General features: G+C 33.3%; 1 protein-coding gene and 1 long non-coding RNA gene across 2 annotated transcripts; one reads left to right on the top strand and one right to left on the bottom strand.

The window, feature by feature from the left end:
• Nucleotides 1-8,119: 8,119 nt before the first annotated feature.
• Nucleotides 8,120-9,657, bottom strand: LOC110010759 (uncharacterized). The gene is made up of 2 exons (XR_002285780.2): nucleotides 9,361-9,657; nucleotides 8,120-8,470 (listed from the first exon to the last, which is right to left on the bottom strand). It is a non-coding gene; the product is annotated as an uncharacterized LOC110010759 (long non-coding RNA).
• A 107-nt stretch (nucleotides 9,658-9,764) lies between these two features.
• On the top strand, nucleotides 9,765-12,251 carry OCT1 (organic cation/carnitine transporter1). Its single transcript, XM_012232124.4, has 2 exons — nucleotides 9,765-10,414; nucleotides 10,839-12,251. The coding sequence occupies exons 1-2, from the start codon at nucleotides 9,943-9,945 to the stop codon at nucleotides 12,032-12,034; spliced, it is 1,668 nt and encodes a 555-aa protein (XP_012087514.2). The 5' UTR covers nucleotides 9,765-9,942; the 3' UTR covers nucleotides 12,035-12,251.
• The last annotated feature ends 247 nt before the right edge of the window (nucleotides 12,252-12,498 follow it).

The following is a 12,498-nucleotide window of genomic DNA, read 5'->3' as shown; positions in this document are numbered from 1 at the left end:
CACATCGAAGGGACACAACCAAGCTCTGGCCGAGTGAGTTTGAGCTGCTGATTTGTTTGTCTCTTTACAAGTAGCTTTTCTATTGGGTGCGTTGGTTGTCATGTTCACTTTTCTATACCCATCTCTGTGTTTCAAATTTCTTAAAAGTTTTTTTTTGATCTGTTTTTATTTGTTATGGTGGTTTTCTTTTGGGTTTATTACTTGAAATAAATTATTTTTGGCATATGGATTTTGGTTGTTAATTATAGAGAATACAATAATTGTAGTGAAGGCAATTTTGGGTTTAAAATGGTGTATTTTGTGGTTTTGGGATTGTATGGAAAATGATGAAGTCTATATTAGGGTATTTTAGACTTTTGATAGTAATTTAACGGCAAAATCTATTAAAAATGATGGAAGGACTAACGTATTCAACGGAACCATAACTTGCAAATGCTATCATGTATTTTATAAAAAGTAGGTTCTAGTTGAATGAGAAGGAATTTGTATTGTATTGATATGAGATTTACATTCTACAACACTCTTTATATAGGTGTACAAGGTATGTATAAGGAGGAAAAAAGAATCATAACGAGATACAATAGGATCATAATGAAATAAATAATTAGAAATATTAAGATTAGAATCAAATATAGTAGGATCAGAGTCAGATATACCAGGATCAGATTCAGATACTAGGATCACAATTGAATTGTTATTCTAACACCCCTTCAAACTCAGGGTGAGTGACTGGAGATCAATCTGAGTTTGGAAACTAGATGTTAGAAGGTTGAAACATGAAAGGATTTTATGGAGATGTCTGCAAGCTAATCAAAGATGAGATAGAAATCAATTGAGGGTTGCCACAAGTCAGATGAGTGCGAGTAATATGACAATCAATCTGAATATGTTTTATCCGCTCATGAAAGAACTCATTATGTGTCACTTGAATAGCACTTTGATTGTCACAGTGAATAAGAGTGAGTGTTGTAAAGGAAACACTCATGTCCTCAAGTAGCCAATGTAACCAAACTAACTCAGTATTAGTATCGGTAAGAGCTCGATATTCAGATTTAGTGCTAGAGTGGGAAACAATTGTTTATTTCTTGCTTCACCAAGATATGAGAGAATCACTTAGAAAGAAGCAAAAACCAGCGTGGATTGTCGATCCGAAGGATCTCTACCCCAATTAGCATCAGAATAGGTAGTCAGTTGTAGTGAGGCAGAGAATAAATACAATAAACCATGAAAGATAGTGCCTTTAACATATCGTAGAATTCGGTGTATAACAGAAAAATGAACAGTCCGAGGGGAGATCATGAATTGACTGAGACGATGCACTGCATAAGCAATATCTAGTCGAGTAACTATAAGATAGATACGACTACCAACCAACTGATGATATAAAGTAAGATCATGAAGAGGTTCCCCACCAAGATCGTTAACTTTTCAATTTTCTTCCATCGGAGATTGAACAATGGTGCTGTCTGAGATACCAGATTTTGAAATCAAATCAGAGTCATAATTAGTCTGAGAAAGATAGTAACCATTATAATCAGAATTCACTTCAAGTCCCAAAAAGTAGTTAAAATTTCCAAGATCTTTCATCTCAAACTTTTGACTTAGTGAGAGTTTGAGATCATGAATGCTTAAAGTAACATCTCCAATGATAATCATATCATCCATATAAAGTAAAACAATGGCCAATCTAGAGTTAGTCTGACGATGAAAGAGGGCTGAATCATAAGCATTAGAGTGAAAACCAAGCTGGCTTAAAATAGAGTTGAACTTCGAAAACCAAGCCCACGGTGCCTGTTTGCGACCATAGAGTACTTTTCGAAGATGACACACTTGATGAGGAGAGTGTGGATATCCAGGTGGAGGTTTCATATATACCTCTTCGGATGAGTCCCCATTAAGAAAAGCATTTTTAACATCCATATGATGAAGAGACCATTTTTGAGCTGAGGCAGCAACAACAACAAGAGCTCGTATAGAGGTAAGGCGAGCAACCAGAGTAAAAGTCTCCTCATATTCAATGCCATATTCTTGTGTGTATCATTTTACAACCAAACGTGCTTTATACTGTTCAATACTCCTGTCTGCACGAGTCTTGATCTTGTACACCCATTTGCAACCTACAATAGATTTACCTAGAGGCAGATCAATTAAGTCCCAAGTGTTAGTTTTTGTAAATGCTTCTAATTCTTCATTCGTAGCTTTCTGCCAAAGGGGGTCAGTGGAGGCTTTTTTAAAGGTGATAGGTTTATGAAGGGTTGTAAGAGCAAAATAACAATGATAATCATTAAAACGACATTAGGTTTGACTACTCTACTAGAAGAAGTACGAACCTCATGAAGAGTGTCAGTAGGGACGGGAGGTGCGGAAGGAGCATAGTTGGAAGAAGAAGGGAGATTGTCTATAGGAGTAGGTGGATCAAAAAGAGTAGGAGAAGAGTCCGAGGTAGGTAGTGTGATTAGAGGAACTGTATAAGTGATAGGAGGATTATCTGCAAAAGGATCAACAAACAAAGATTCTGTAGCAAGTTCAAATTTGGGAGGAGAGTTAAGAGATGCCATTTGAGTAAAGAGGATGTTTTCCCAAAAGACAACATGACAAGAACTCGTAACCTATTAGAGATTGGATCATAACAATGATACCCTTTTTTATCTATACCATATCCCAAGTAATAACACATGTGAGACCGTGGTTCCAATTTGCTTTGCTCATGCGGATGAAGTTGAACGAAACAAATACAACCAAAAACATGTAAAAGATTATAATTTGAAGAAGCGTTAAACAAGCATTCATAAGGTGTTTTATTTCCCAGAACAGAGGGGGTACGATTGATTCTAAAAATGACAATTAGGATAGTCTTGCCCCAAAAATATTTAGGAAGAGTGGCAGAACGTAAAAGGTCACGTACTATTTAAATATGTTTGTGGTTTCGCTCTGCTCGACCATTTTGTTCAGATGTTACAGGACAGAAGGTTTGAGCAATAGCGCCATGCTTTGCCAACAACTTAAGAAAATGAATTGAAGTGTATTCTCTAGCATTATCAAATTTGAAAATTTTAATAGTTCGAGAAAATTTCATATGAACCACTTGAAAAAAAGTCGAATAAATAGATAGTAACTCAAAATGATTTTTGAAAACATAAACTCAAGTGAACCGAGAGAAATCATCAATAAATATAACAAAATAGCAAGATCCTCCCATAGTAATATTTGGAGAAGGACCCCATATATCAGGATGAATTAAATCAAAACATGTAGTAGCTCTTAATTCATTATTATTAAAAGGGATTTTAGCTTGTTTACTCAACTTGACACTTAAAATCATTAAAAGACATAGATACTTGTCCTAACTGACCACTGGAGATAAGAGGATGAAGTTTAGAGATAGATGCATGACCAAGATAAGAGCGCTAGAGTTCAAGTACTTTGTTGGCAAACAGAGGCTGAAGCTAATGAGGTAGATGGTAGGTGAAGTTGATCTATACAAACAAGCGATCTACCTTACGCCCTGCCCTAATAACCTTCCCCATCACATTGTCTTAAATGAAACAACTAATATTGTTAAGAAGTATATGATAACCAAGATTAACAATTTATCTAGCAAAGAGAAGATTGTGTTTCAAAGATGGAAGTAAATAAGTGTCAGGAACAGAAATGGAAGATGTAAAGACAGTGCCAACATGAGTAGTATGTAAAAGGGTGCCATCAGCAGTATGAATAATAGAATAGAAGTAGTAGGTGACTTGAGTGAGAAAGAGTGTGGATTGATGTCATGTGGTTACAACATGTAGAGTAAAGTAACCAATGTTAAGTACTTGTTGTAATAGATAAGGCAAAAGAACTATGAGATGAAGAGTTAGAAATACCACTTCCATCACTATTTTGGGACTGACGGAGTTGAGTAATTACTGCCAGTTCATCTGAAGTGAGTTGCACCTAGGTGAGAGAAGAAGACTTCGCAAAAGGAGTAGTGTCCTTTACAACAGTCGCTATGCGTGAAAACGATTTCTGTTTGTTCCGATCACGATTTTGTAGAGTGCGACATTCTAAGTGATGATGAGTAGATGTCTTATGGTAATAGCACCACTTCTTACCAGGATCAGAGAAGTAGGACGAGGAACAACTACTATAGTTTGAGAAGAAATTGAACCAAGTGGAAGTGTCAGGGAGGCAATAGTCTTTTTCCTTGTCTCCTCAGATTTGATCTCAGCAAGAGTTGTCTTAAGAGATGGAGTAGGAGTCCGATTTAGGATAGATGAATGCCTGTCTTCGTATTCATCGAGTAAACCCATTAGAAATTGACGAAGATGTTTGTTATCCCGAGCATCATTATAATGAACCAAGCAAGCGATGCATTATTCAAGATGAGACTGCTTATCCCATAGAATAGCCATGGAACTATAATAATCTTGAACTGACTGACCTAGAAGCTGATGAAGATGAAGGAGTTTTTGATCAATCTGATATTGTGAACTCTGATTAGTGACAGTGTGACTGGTTGCCAAAAAATTCCAGACATCCTTAACTGTTTTACAGGAACAAACAACTGATTAATTTTAGGTGGTATTGTATCGGCAATACAACTCATTATTTTAGTATTATCAGCTTTGCAATTAGCAATACGAGTGGCATAATTAGCAATGGATACTGGTTTGGTGATACTGCCAGAAACATAACCCCAAAGTTTGGGGCCTTGCAAGAATCATTGCATTTGTTGTTTACAAGAATGATGATTAGTATAATCTAAAATAAGTTGAATAGGATGAACAATATCAGAAGAGGAAGAAAACATTTGAGGTGGCTATGGAATGCGTGAAGACTCACAGGAAAAGACCAAAGCCTGCAAAAAGAAGAAAAGTAATTGCCTAGAAAAGCTCTGATACCAAGTTGAATGAGAAGAAATTTGTATTGTATTGATATGAGATTTACATCATACAACACCCTTTATATTGGTGTACAAGGTATGTACAAAAAGGAAAAAGGAATCATAATCAGATACAATAGGATCATAATAAGATACACAATTAGATACACTAGGATTAGATTTAGATACTAGAATCAGATTCAGATACTAGGATCACAATCGGATTTTATTCTAACAATCCTGACTAGTGTATTTGACCAATATATAGGGACACAATAATTATTTTTCCTTTTTCTTTTCCAATATATTCTACTGGAGCTTTCCTTATTTCTTTTCTCTTATAGTTTAATGACGTGACTATTGGATCAAATATCTATTGAATCGAGTTATTTGATCATCTTTATTTTTGTAAGATAAATTTTTAATAAGATAAAACCTTTAGCCAATATAAAATAATTTTTTATAAATTAGAAGAAAAATATACAAAGAGAAAAAATGAAAGGGATATGCTGTGTTGAACCAAACAAAAGGGAGAATTTGAGTGAGAAAGGAATTTGTAAGAGAGGTAGGGTTGAGCATTCGGTCAATTTGAGTAATATTTTTAATCAAAATAAATTAACTTTTTTTTACTTAACTAAATTTAACCGAACCGTTTTAGCCGAATTAATTTTAATTATTAATCGAACCGAAGTTAAAGAAGTAGAAAACTTAATTAATCGACTCAATTTAATTGAAATTATATGATTAACCGACTTCATCCGAAATAAAATTTAACCGAGCTTATTAATCGCTACTCAATCAAAATAAAAATTGAAATATTTTTAATTTTTAATTTTATTTTGTACTTAATTAAGACAACATAGTTTTGAGGGTCGAATTTAATTAATTCGGTTAAATTAATTTTTAACCGAACCTCGAACCTTTAACCATAATCGAAAATTTAATTTTCTTTAACCAAAATTTTAACCGAATATTTATTCACCGAACCGAATTGATTGAATTAAACCGAATGCTCACCCCTAGAGAGAGGGTTGAGTTTGAGTGAAATAGGATATTTTATTTTAGGGTACTCTCGTCTTTTTAAGTAATTTTGGTGGAAAAAAAAAACAACTAATGCATGGATGAAGTCATTAATTTGATGAAAATAGAGGGACGGAAAAGTAATTTTTCCCTTATTTCTTTACAGCCACAAATTGCAATTTATATTTGCCTGTGTAGTGAATGGGGAATACGTCTTCCTGTTAATATTGCATGACGCAGAATGCACCAATATAAAAGCTAATCATGCAATGACTAATTGGTATTAAATATAGGATTAATTCTTATTAAATATATGATTAATGGAAGTTCACGTCAAGTTCAAATATTATTAGGTTTGTGCACTCACAAATATTATTAAACTTCTTAGTTTCGAATTCTCCTCACTGAATTTAAAAAAAAAAAAAAAAACAGTATTGTCTTTTTTTTTTAGGTTAAAGTTGTATTTTTTTTAAGTAGCTTTTAACGTTTTGAGCAGTGATGTTCAGTAATATAGCATTTGAAGTAAGTTATAGAGGAAGCGTTTTATGAAAAGTTAATTCATATAAGATTTAGGTTTTTTGCTTTTTATGAAAAACTACTAAAACATCTAACACAACTAAATGTTAATAAAACATATAACAGTTACTAAAATAGTTAAGTTTGCCGAACAGACCCTAAATGTTATTTCTATTGTTGCTAATTTTACAACTGATATCTATTGTTGCTAAAGGTACACTCTAATTGTTACAATTTGATATGTTTGATATGAATTTAGGTTTGAAGCTAGAATAGAATAGAATGGAAAGGATTATAAAAGGAAAAAGCTAAAATTGTTAATTATGATAATGATATATCAAATTCACTTCAATAAAATATTTGAGATAGTGTTCTTTTTGTACTTGAGACGGGTGTTATGTACTAACAATTTGGGGAAAAATTCAAAAATTTAGATATAAATTGAAATCAAAATATTTTGATTTTATTGAGAAATAACTTAATCGAATTAAAATAATTGAAATCACAAAATTTTTTTCTTCCTAAAGAAAACTATTTAGATAGAAATTGAACCTAGACGTGTAAAAAATACAGGTTCCGTCTAATTTTTTGGTTTGAACAATATACATATTTATTTTAAATAAATTATTATTTCTGATATAGTTGGATTAGTTTGGACACTTATTTATTTATTTAATATTTCACTGGAAATGGTTCTGATTAGTTTTAGCTATTTCCAATTATTTTCCATTGGTTTAGTTAAAAATAGAGTTGATTTGTTCTCCTTATTCCAATCTAATTAAAAACTGAATTTCTTAGATCGATTTCGATTTATTAAAAATTAGATCGATTTACTAATAAGATATTAATTGGAGTAGAAAGCGACCTCAATACCCGTAAGTATAAAAATACAAATTTAAAAAAGGGCATTTTGCTTCTACAGTCCAAGGAGGATTACGCCTCCTGATTATGCCATAAAAAAAAAAAAAAAGTCGATTTCACTCCTGCAGGTTAGATGGATGGAGAACCCTAACTTGAGATAAAATTTTCTTTCCCAGCATTGGATGCTAATTGGTTTCTTGATATGCAAAGTTCTTTTTGTAATAAAATATAATTGCAAATATATAGCACATAAATGATGCAAGAAAGTTAGAGGATGGGGCTGTACTTGCTTAGTGCTTACATAGGAATCAAGTAACATAATATGTGGACGTTAAATCACATTTCTGGACAGTGGCGTGGCGTCGAATAGCAATATGAGAATATGTTTGGTGCAGAAAGAAAGAGGGGCTTCAAATGTTTTAGTGGACGAAGCTTGTATTAAAATATTTTAGTTATTAAAAAACTAATTAGCTTTTATTAAAAATATTTTGGTTATTTTATTATTAATCATGTCATCCATGTCTGATACCATCAATGAATCTTTGCTGATGTGTTCTACAGCAAACAACACTAATCTATTCAATAGTTTGATCACCAGTTTTCTGCTCCAGGAATTTAGTGCAGCATCACTTTTAGCAACACACTTTGGTCATTAAAGTCATTTCTGTGGATATTGTATCCTGATACCGTGCTCCTTGCAATATTTTTTCAAATAGTTCTTTGTATTCACCACCATTGTTAGCTTGACATATTATAATTTTCTTCCTGTTTCTCTTTCAGCACTGGTGTGAGTATTTGAACATATCTAGCACCTTGTCTTTTGATTCCATAGGAAAATCTCATACATTTTTAGAATAATCATCAATAAAAGTAACATAATATATGCAACCACCAATAGATTTATCAGTCATAGAACATATACATTAGTGTGTCATAAATTTAGAATTCCGGACTTCCTAAATAGAGAAGGGGATCTACGAAATGAAACTCTATATTATTTATCGGACAGACAATATGTTTTAGAGACATAGTTGCCAAGGGTAGAATCTCCTTTTTGGGAGAGTCTCATTTAAATTACCAAGTTGTTGTGCCACAAATCTATGGAGAAATCTTCAGCTGCATTCACAATCTCAGTGCAAATCTTGGCTTGGTGTGACAAAGAGTATTGTGCTTCTTTCCTTTACCAAATATCAAGTCGCCTCTTGAAAGCCTCTACATATTATTAGCAAAGGAATCTTCATAACCCAAATCATCAAACAAATGAGTAGATATTAGATTAAAGCATGCATCATGAGTGTATCTCATATCTTCCAACCAAAGTTCTTAGCCAACATTTAACAAGTGTACCATTTAGCAGTTTGACATGACCGAAATTTTCAAGAGTGAGAAAGGTAAAATACTTTTGGAAGTGCGATTGTACCACTTGTTGGAAAAAACGGGCACAAGCACAACTACAGCGAAATAATAATAATAATAATAATAATATGGATCACTACTTTTCTCTCTTTGTGCAAATTAAATGGGCAATACCAATATATTAAGGCAGTAACGATAATAAAGCCAAGCAAAATAATAAAAATCATTAAAGCACAAACAACACCATTTTCATGTGGAAAACCCTCTAAGAAAAAATGAAAATAACAAGTATAGTCCACTCAAAAATCTTCCACTAATAAAATTAATGGGACACATAAGGTTCTTCTTGATTAAAAAACATAAACAAATACAATGATAAATATAATTTTCTGTGCAAGTATTTTTCTCAAAGAAACGGCGGGAATATCAAATTGGTTGAACTGGAATAATATTTTATTCAACTAATAACTCTTTAAATACAATATAAAATCAATAAATTCCATATTTGTAGAGAACACAAACTCACGTAAAGAAACACAAGCCCATGTATTTACAAAACAATAGGACACACTAAAAAATATGAACTGCATAAATTAGATTTTTGCCTTAACGACTAACACTTCCCTGGATCAACTTAAGGCTACACAAATATCATCAAGGCATACCCTTAGCTTATAAAAATTTAATCTTCACCCAAAAGGTGGATTTCAATAACAAATACAAAAAATAAAGTGGGTACATCTTACTGGTAAGGAGAGCCAAATCAAAAATCAGAACCGTTCATTTTCGAGAACTTGGTGAGTATACATCAGCGTATCAAAATTTCGTCAAGCTCGGTAAAGATCAACCGTCAGATCAAGGCTTTCAATTTTTACTTGGTAAAGATCAACCGTCAGATCAAGGCTTTCAATTTTTACTTGGTTTTTCCTTTTCTTTCTCTCGGCACCTTTGTCTCTCTTCTGATTTTGTTTTTGTGAAGCTCATATCACGCAGGGCACACTTTCTTTTTGTCGCCTCTTGCTTGCACACACAAAACGCACACACGCCTTCTTCTTTCTTATATGATATTGTTTATTGTATCAATCATATGTTTAAGTCATTTCTTTGGTTTCTTTAAAGAAATGGAAAGAGTAGTCTACTAAGCTCGCATTACACCGACACATCATAGCCTCAGCAACCCACTTTAATTATTTAAAGAAAAAAAATTAAACAATATTTAATCTCTACATCTATGACTATATATATATATATATATATATATGTATATAATATAAACAGAAATAGAAAGAACACCATAAGAGAGAAATAGAAAGAGAGATTCCTTAAAAATGGAAAAAAAAGAAGAAGCAGCAGAAAAACTTATATATGGTGACATGGAAATGGCAGAAAGAGGAGTAGTAATAGTCCCAATAACAAATCATAAGATAGAGCTAACAGTAGATGAAGTGATAGAAGAGCATGTTGGATCCTTAGGTTTTTCTCAATTACTGCATGTGTTTTTGGTCTCTTTGGCTTGGATTTTTGACTCGCAGAACACATTGGTTACTATTTTCAGCGACGCACAACCACCTGCCTGGAAATGTAAATTGCCTATCCATGCAAATAATACAGCATCCTTTTCCAGTTTGTGTAGCTCCGAAAATGGATACGGGTCTGGATCGGTTTGTGGGTTAGCACCCGGAACATGGGAATGGGTTGGTGGGAATACAAGCTCTACTATTGCTGAATGGAGTCTTATATGTGATCGCAGGTTCCTTGCTGGTGTACCTGCTTCCCTCTTCTTTCTTGGTTCTCTATTAGGTACTAATAATATTTATCCTTATTTAAAAGTTCATTCTTTTTTTTTCCTAAAGATCAATCAATCACCAAAATATATATGAATTAAATAAATAGCTTGCAACATATATATATATATATATATATATATATATATATATATATATATATATATAAATATAATAATTTGCTACAATTAGTCACAAATGCTTATTTAAGGGTGTAAATGAGTCAAACTATTTGTGATCTGCTCGACAGTTAATTCGAATTTATTTGATAAATTTACGAAGACTATAGATCAATACCTTCTAAAATAGTAATTTTTTTCAATTTTTCCCCTTTTAACTTTTGAATTTTTTTTTGCTCCCTTAACTTTAATTACTCGCTCTGTCGCGTCACTGGCTATACTTGTTCCTGCCTAAAACTCTTATTGAAATGAATTATGCAGGCTCTGCAGTTTATGGGTTCCTAGCAGATAAATACCTGGGTAGAAAAAGAGCAGTGCTCCTTTCCTGCATTCTAACCTCTATAACTGCTTTCCTCACTTCTCTTTCACCAAACGTTTGGATATATTCATTCCTTCGTTTTGCAAACGGTTTCGCCCGGTCCGGTATAGGTATATGCTGTCTTGTTCTATCAACTGAAGCTGTTGGTCGAAAATGGCGTGGTCAAGTCGGCCAATATGGCTTCTTTTTGTTCACTGCAGGCTTTCTTTCTCTCCCTTTTATAGCCTATCCTACAAGAACTTCATGGAGGAATTTATACAGAATCATTTCTCTTTTTCCTCTTGTCTACTCCATCTTGTTTATTCCTTTTATTTCTGAGTCACCTCGTTGGCTTCTCGTCAGGGGTAGAAGTAAAGAAGCTATTTATATATTAAAAAGATATGCAAAACTTAATGGCAAGAAGCTGCCTTCAAATTTAACACTTGCAAATCCATCAATATCTAAGGTAGTTGAAAACGGGGCTGGAGTTGCAAGTGAAAGCGAAGCAAAAGTAGATACAAATGAAAGCCTATGGAATAATAAATGGGCCGCTAAAAGAATGATTATGGTTATGATAGCTGGTTTTGGAGTTGGATTTGTTTACTATGGTATTCAACTAAATGTCGAAAACCTCGACTTCAATCTCTACTTCACCGTTGCTCTCAATGCATTAATGGAGATTCCTGCAGTTTTCATAGGAAGTGTGCTTTTAAGCTTCACAAACAGGCGTTTGCTGTTTTCTCAGTCTGCATATATAGCTGGAATTTCATGCATACTCTGCATACTTTTCTCGCGAAGAGCAAAGGCTGATAAATCCGGTGGGAGTTGGACTCAACTTACTATTGAAGGCATCGGTTTCATGGCAGCTTCAACAGCATTTGATGTTATGTATATTTACTGCGTTGAGCTTTTCCCTACTAATGTTAGAAACTTCGCTGTTTCGATGTTGAGGCAATCGCTGATGCTAGGCGCTTCTATAGCGCCTCTGCTGGTGGTGGTTGGTCGTTGGAGTCCATCTCTTTCATTTCTTGTCTTTGGACTGCTTTCTATCTTTAGTGGTACTCTGAGTTTATGGCTACCTGAGACAAGAAATGCTCCTCTTTATGAGACATTAAAGCAACAAGAAGAAGATGAGAAACAGAATTGTGAAGTAAAATAATGATTCTAATATCAAAAGAAGAAGAGGACTAGTCCTTCAACTTGTACAAATGTCTTAGTTTTTTTTTTTTTTTTAAATTCTATGTTATGTAATTGTTTGCTGAATACTGTAATTCTGTGGTTAAAGAAACAGAAAATGTCATTTGTAAAAAATTCGTTATCTATCCAAGTCTGTAACAACCACAAATGCAATTATTCTCTATATATTCCACTGTTTATATGATAGGGTAGAATTGAACCCCTTAATCTTCCACTGCTTGGTGAACAACCAGTGAAATCATGTGCCAAATAAATAGTGAACTCCACCCAATCCTGCACTTTACCATGTACTTTTTAGGATTATACTCGCCCACATTGCATCTATCACTCTATTTAAATACGAAATCAATAAAATAATAATTTTTTAAAAATTATTCATACTTTATTCTTTTCTGGTGTATGGTTACAAGAAATATTCGTGTTTTT

This window comes from Jatropha curcas, chromosome 6, assembly GCF_041381405.1.
Source record: "Jatropha curcas cultivar XTBG-Jc1 chromosome 6, XTBG_Jcur_1.0, whole genome shotgun sequence".
Classification (NCBI taxonomy): domain Eukaryota; kingdom Viridiplantae; phylum Streptophyta; class Magnoliopsida; order Malpighiales; family Euphorbiaceae; genus Jatropha; species Jatropha curcas.
The sequence above is the reverse complement of the archived record's forward strand: the minus strand, read 5'-3'. Positions and strand labels throughout refer to the sequence as shown.

Coding starts and splice junctions, on each gene's coding strand:
- OCT1 (XM_012232124.4), top strand. CDS start 9,943: ATGGAAAAAAAAGAAGAAGCAGCAGAAAAACTTATATATGGTGACATG. Junction 10,415..10,838: donor CTTTCTTGGTTCTCTATTAG/GTACTAATAATA, acceptor TGAATTATGCAG/GCTCTGCAGTTTATGGGTTC.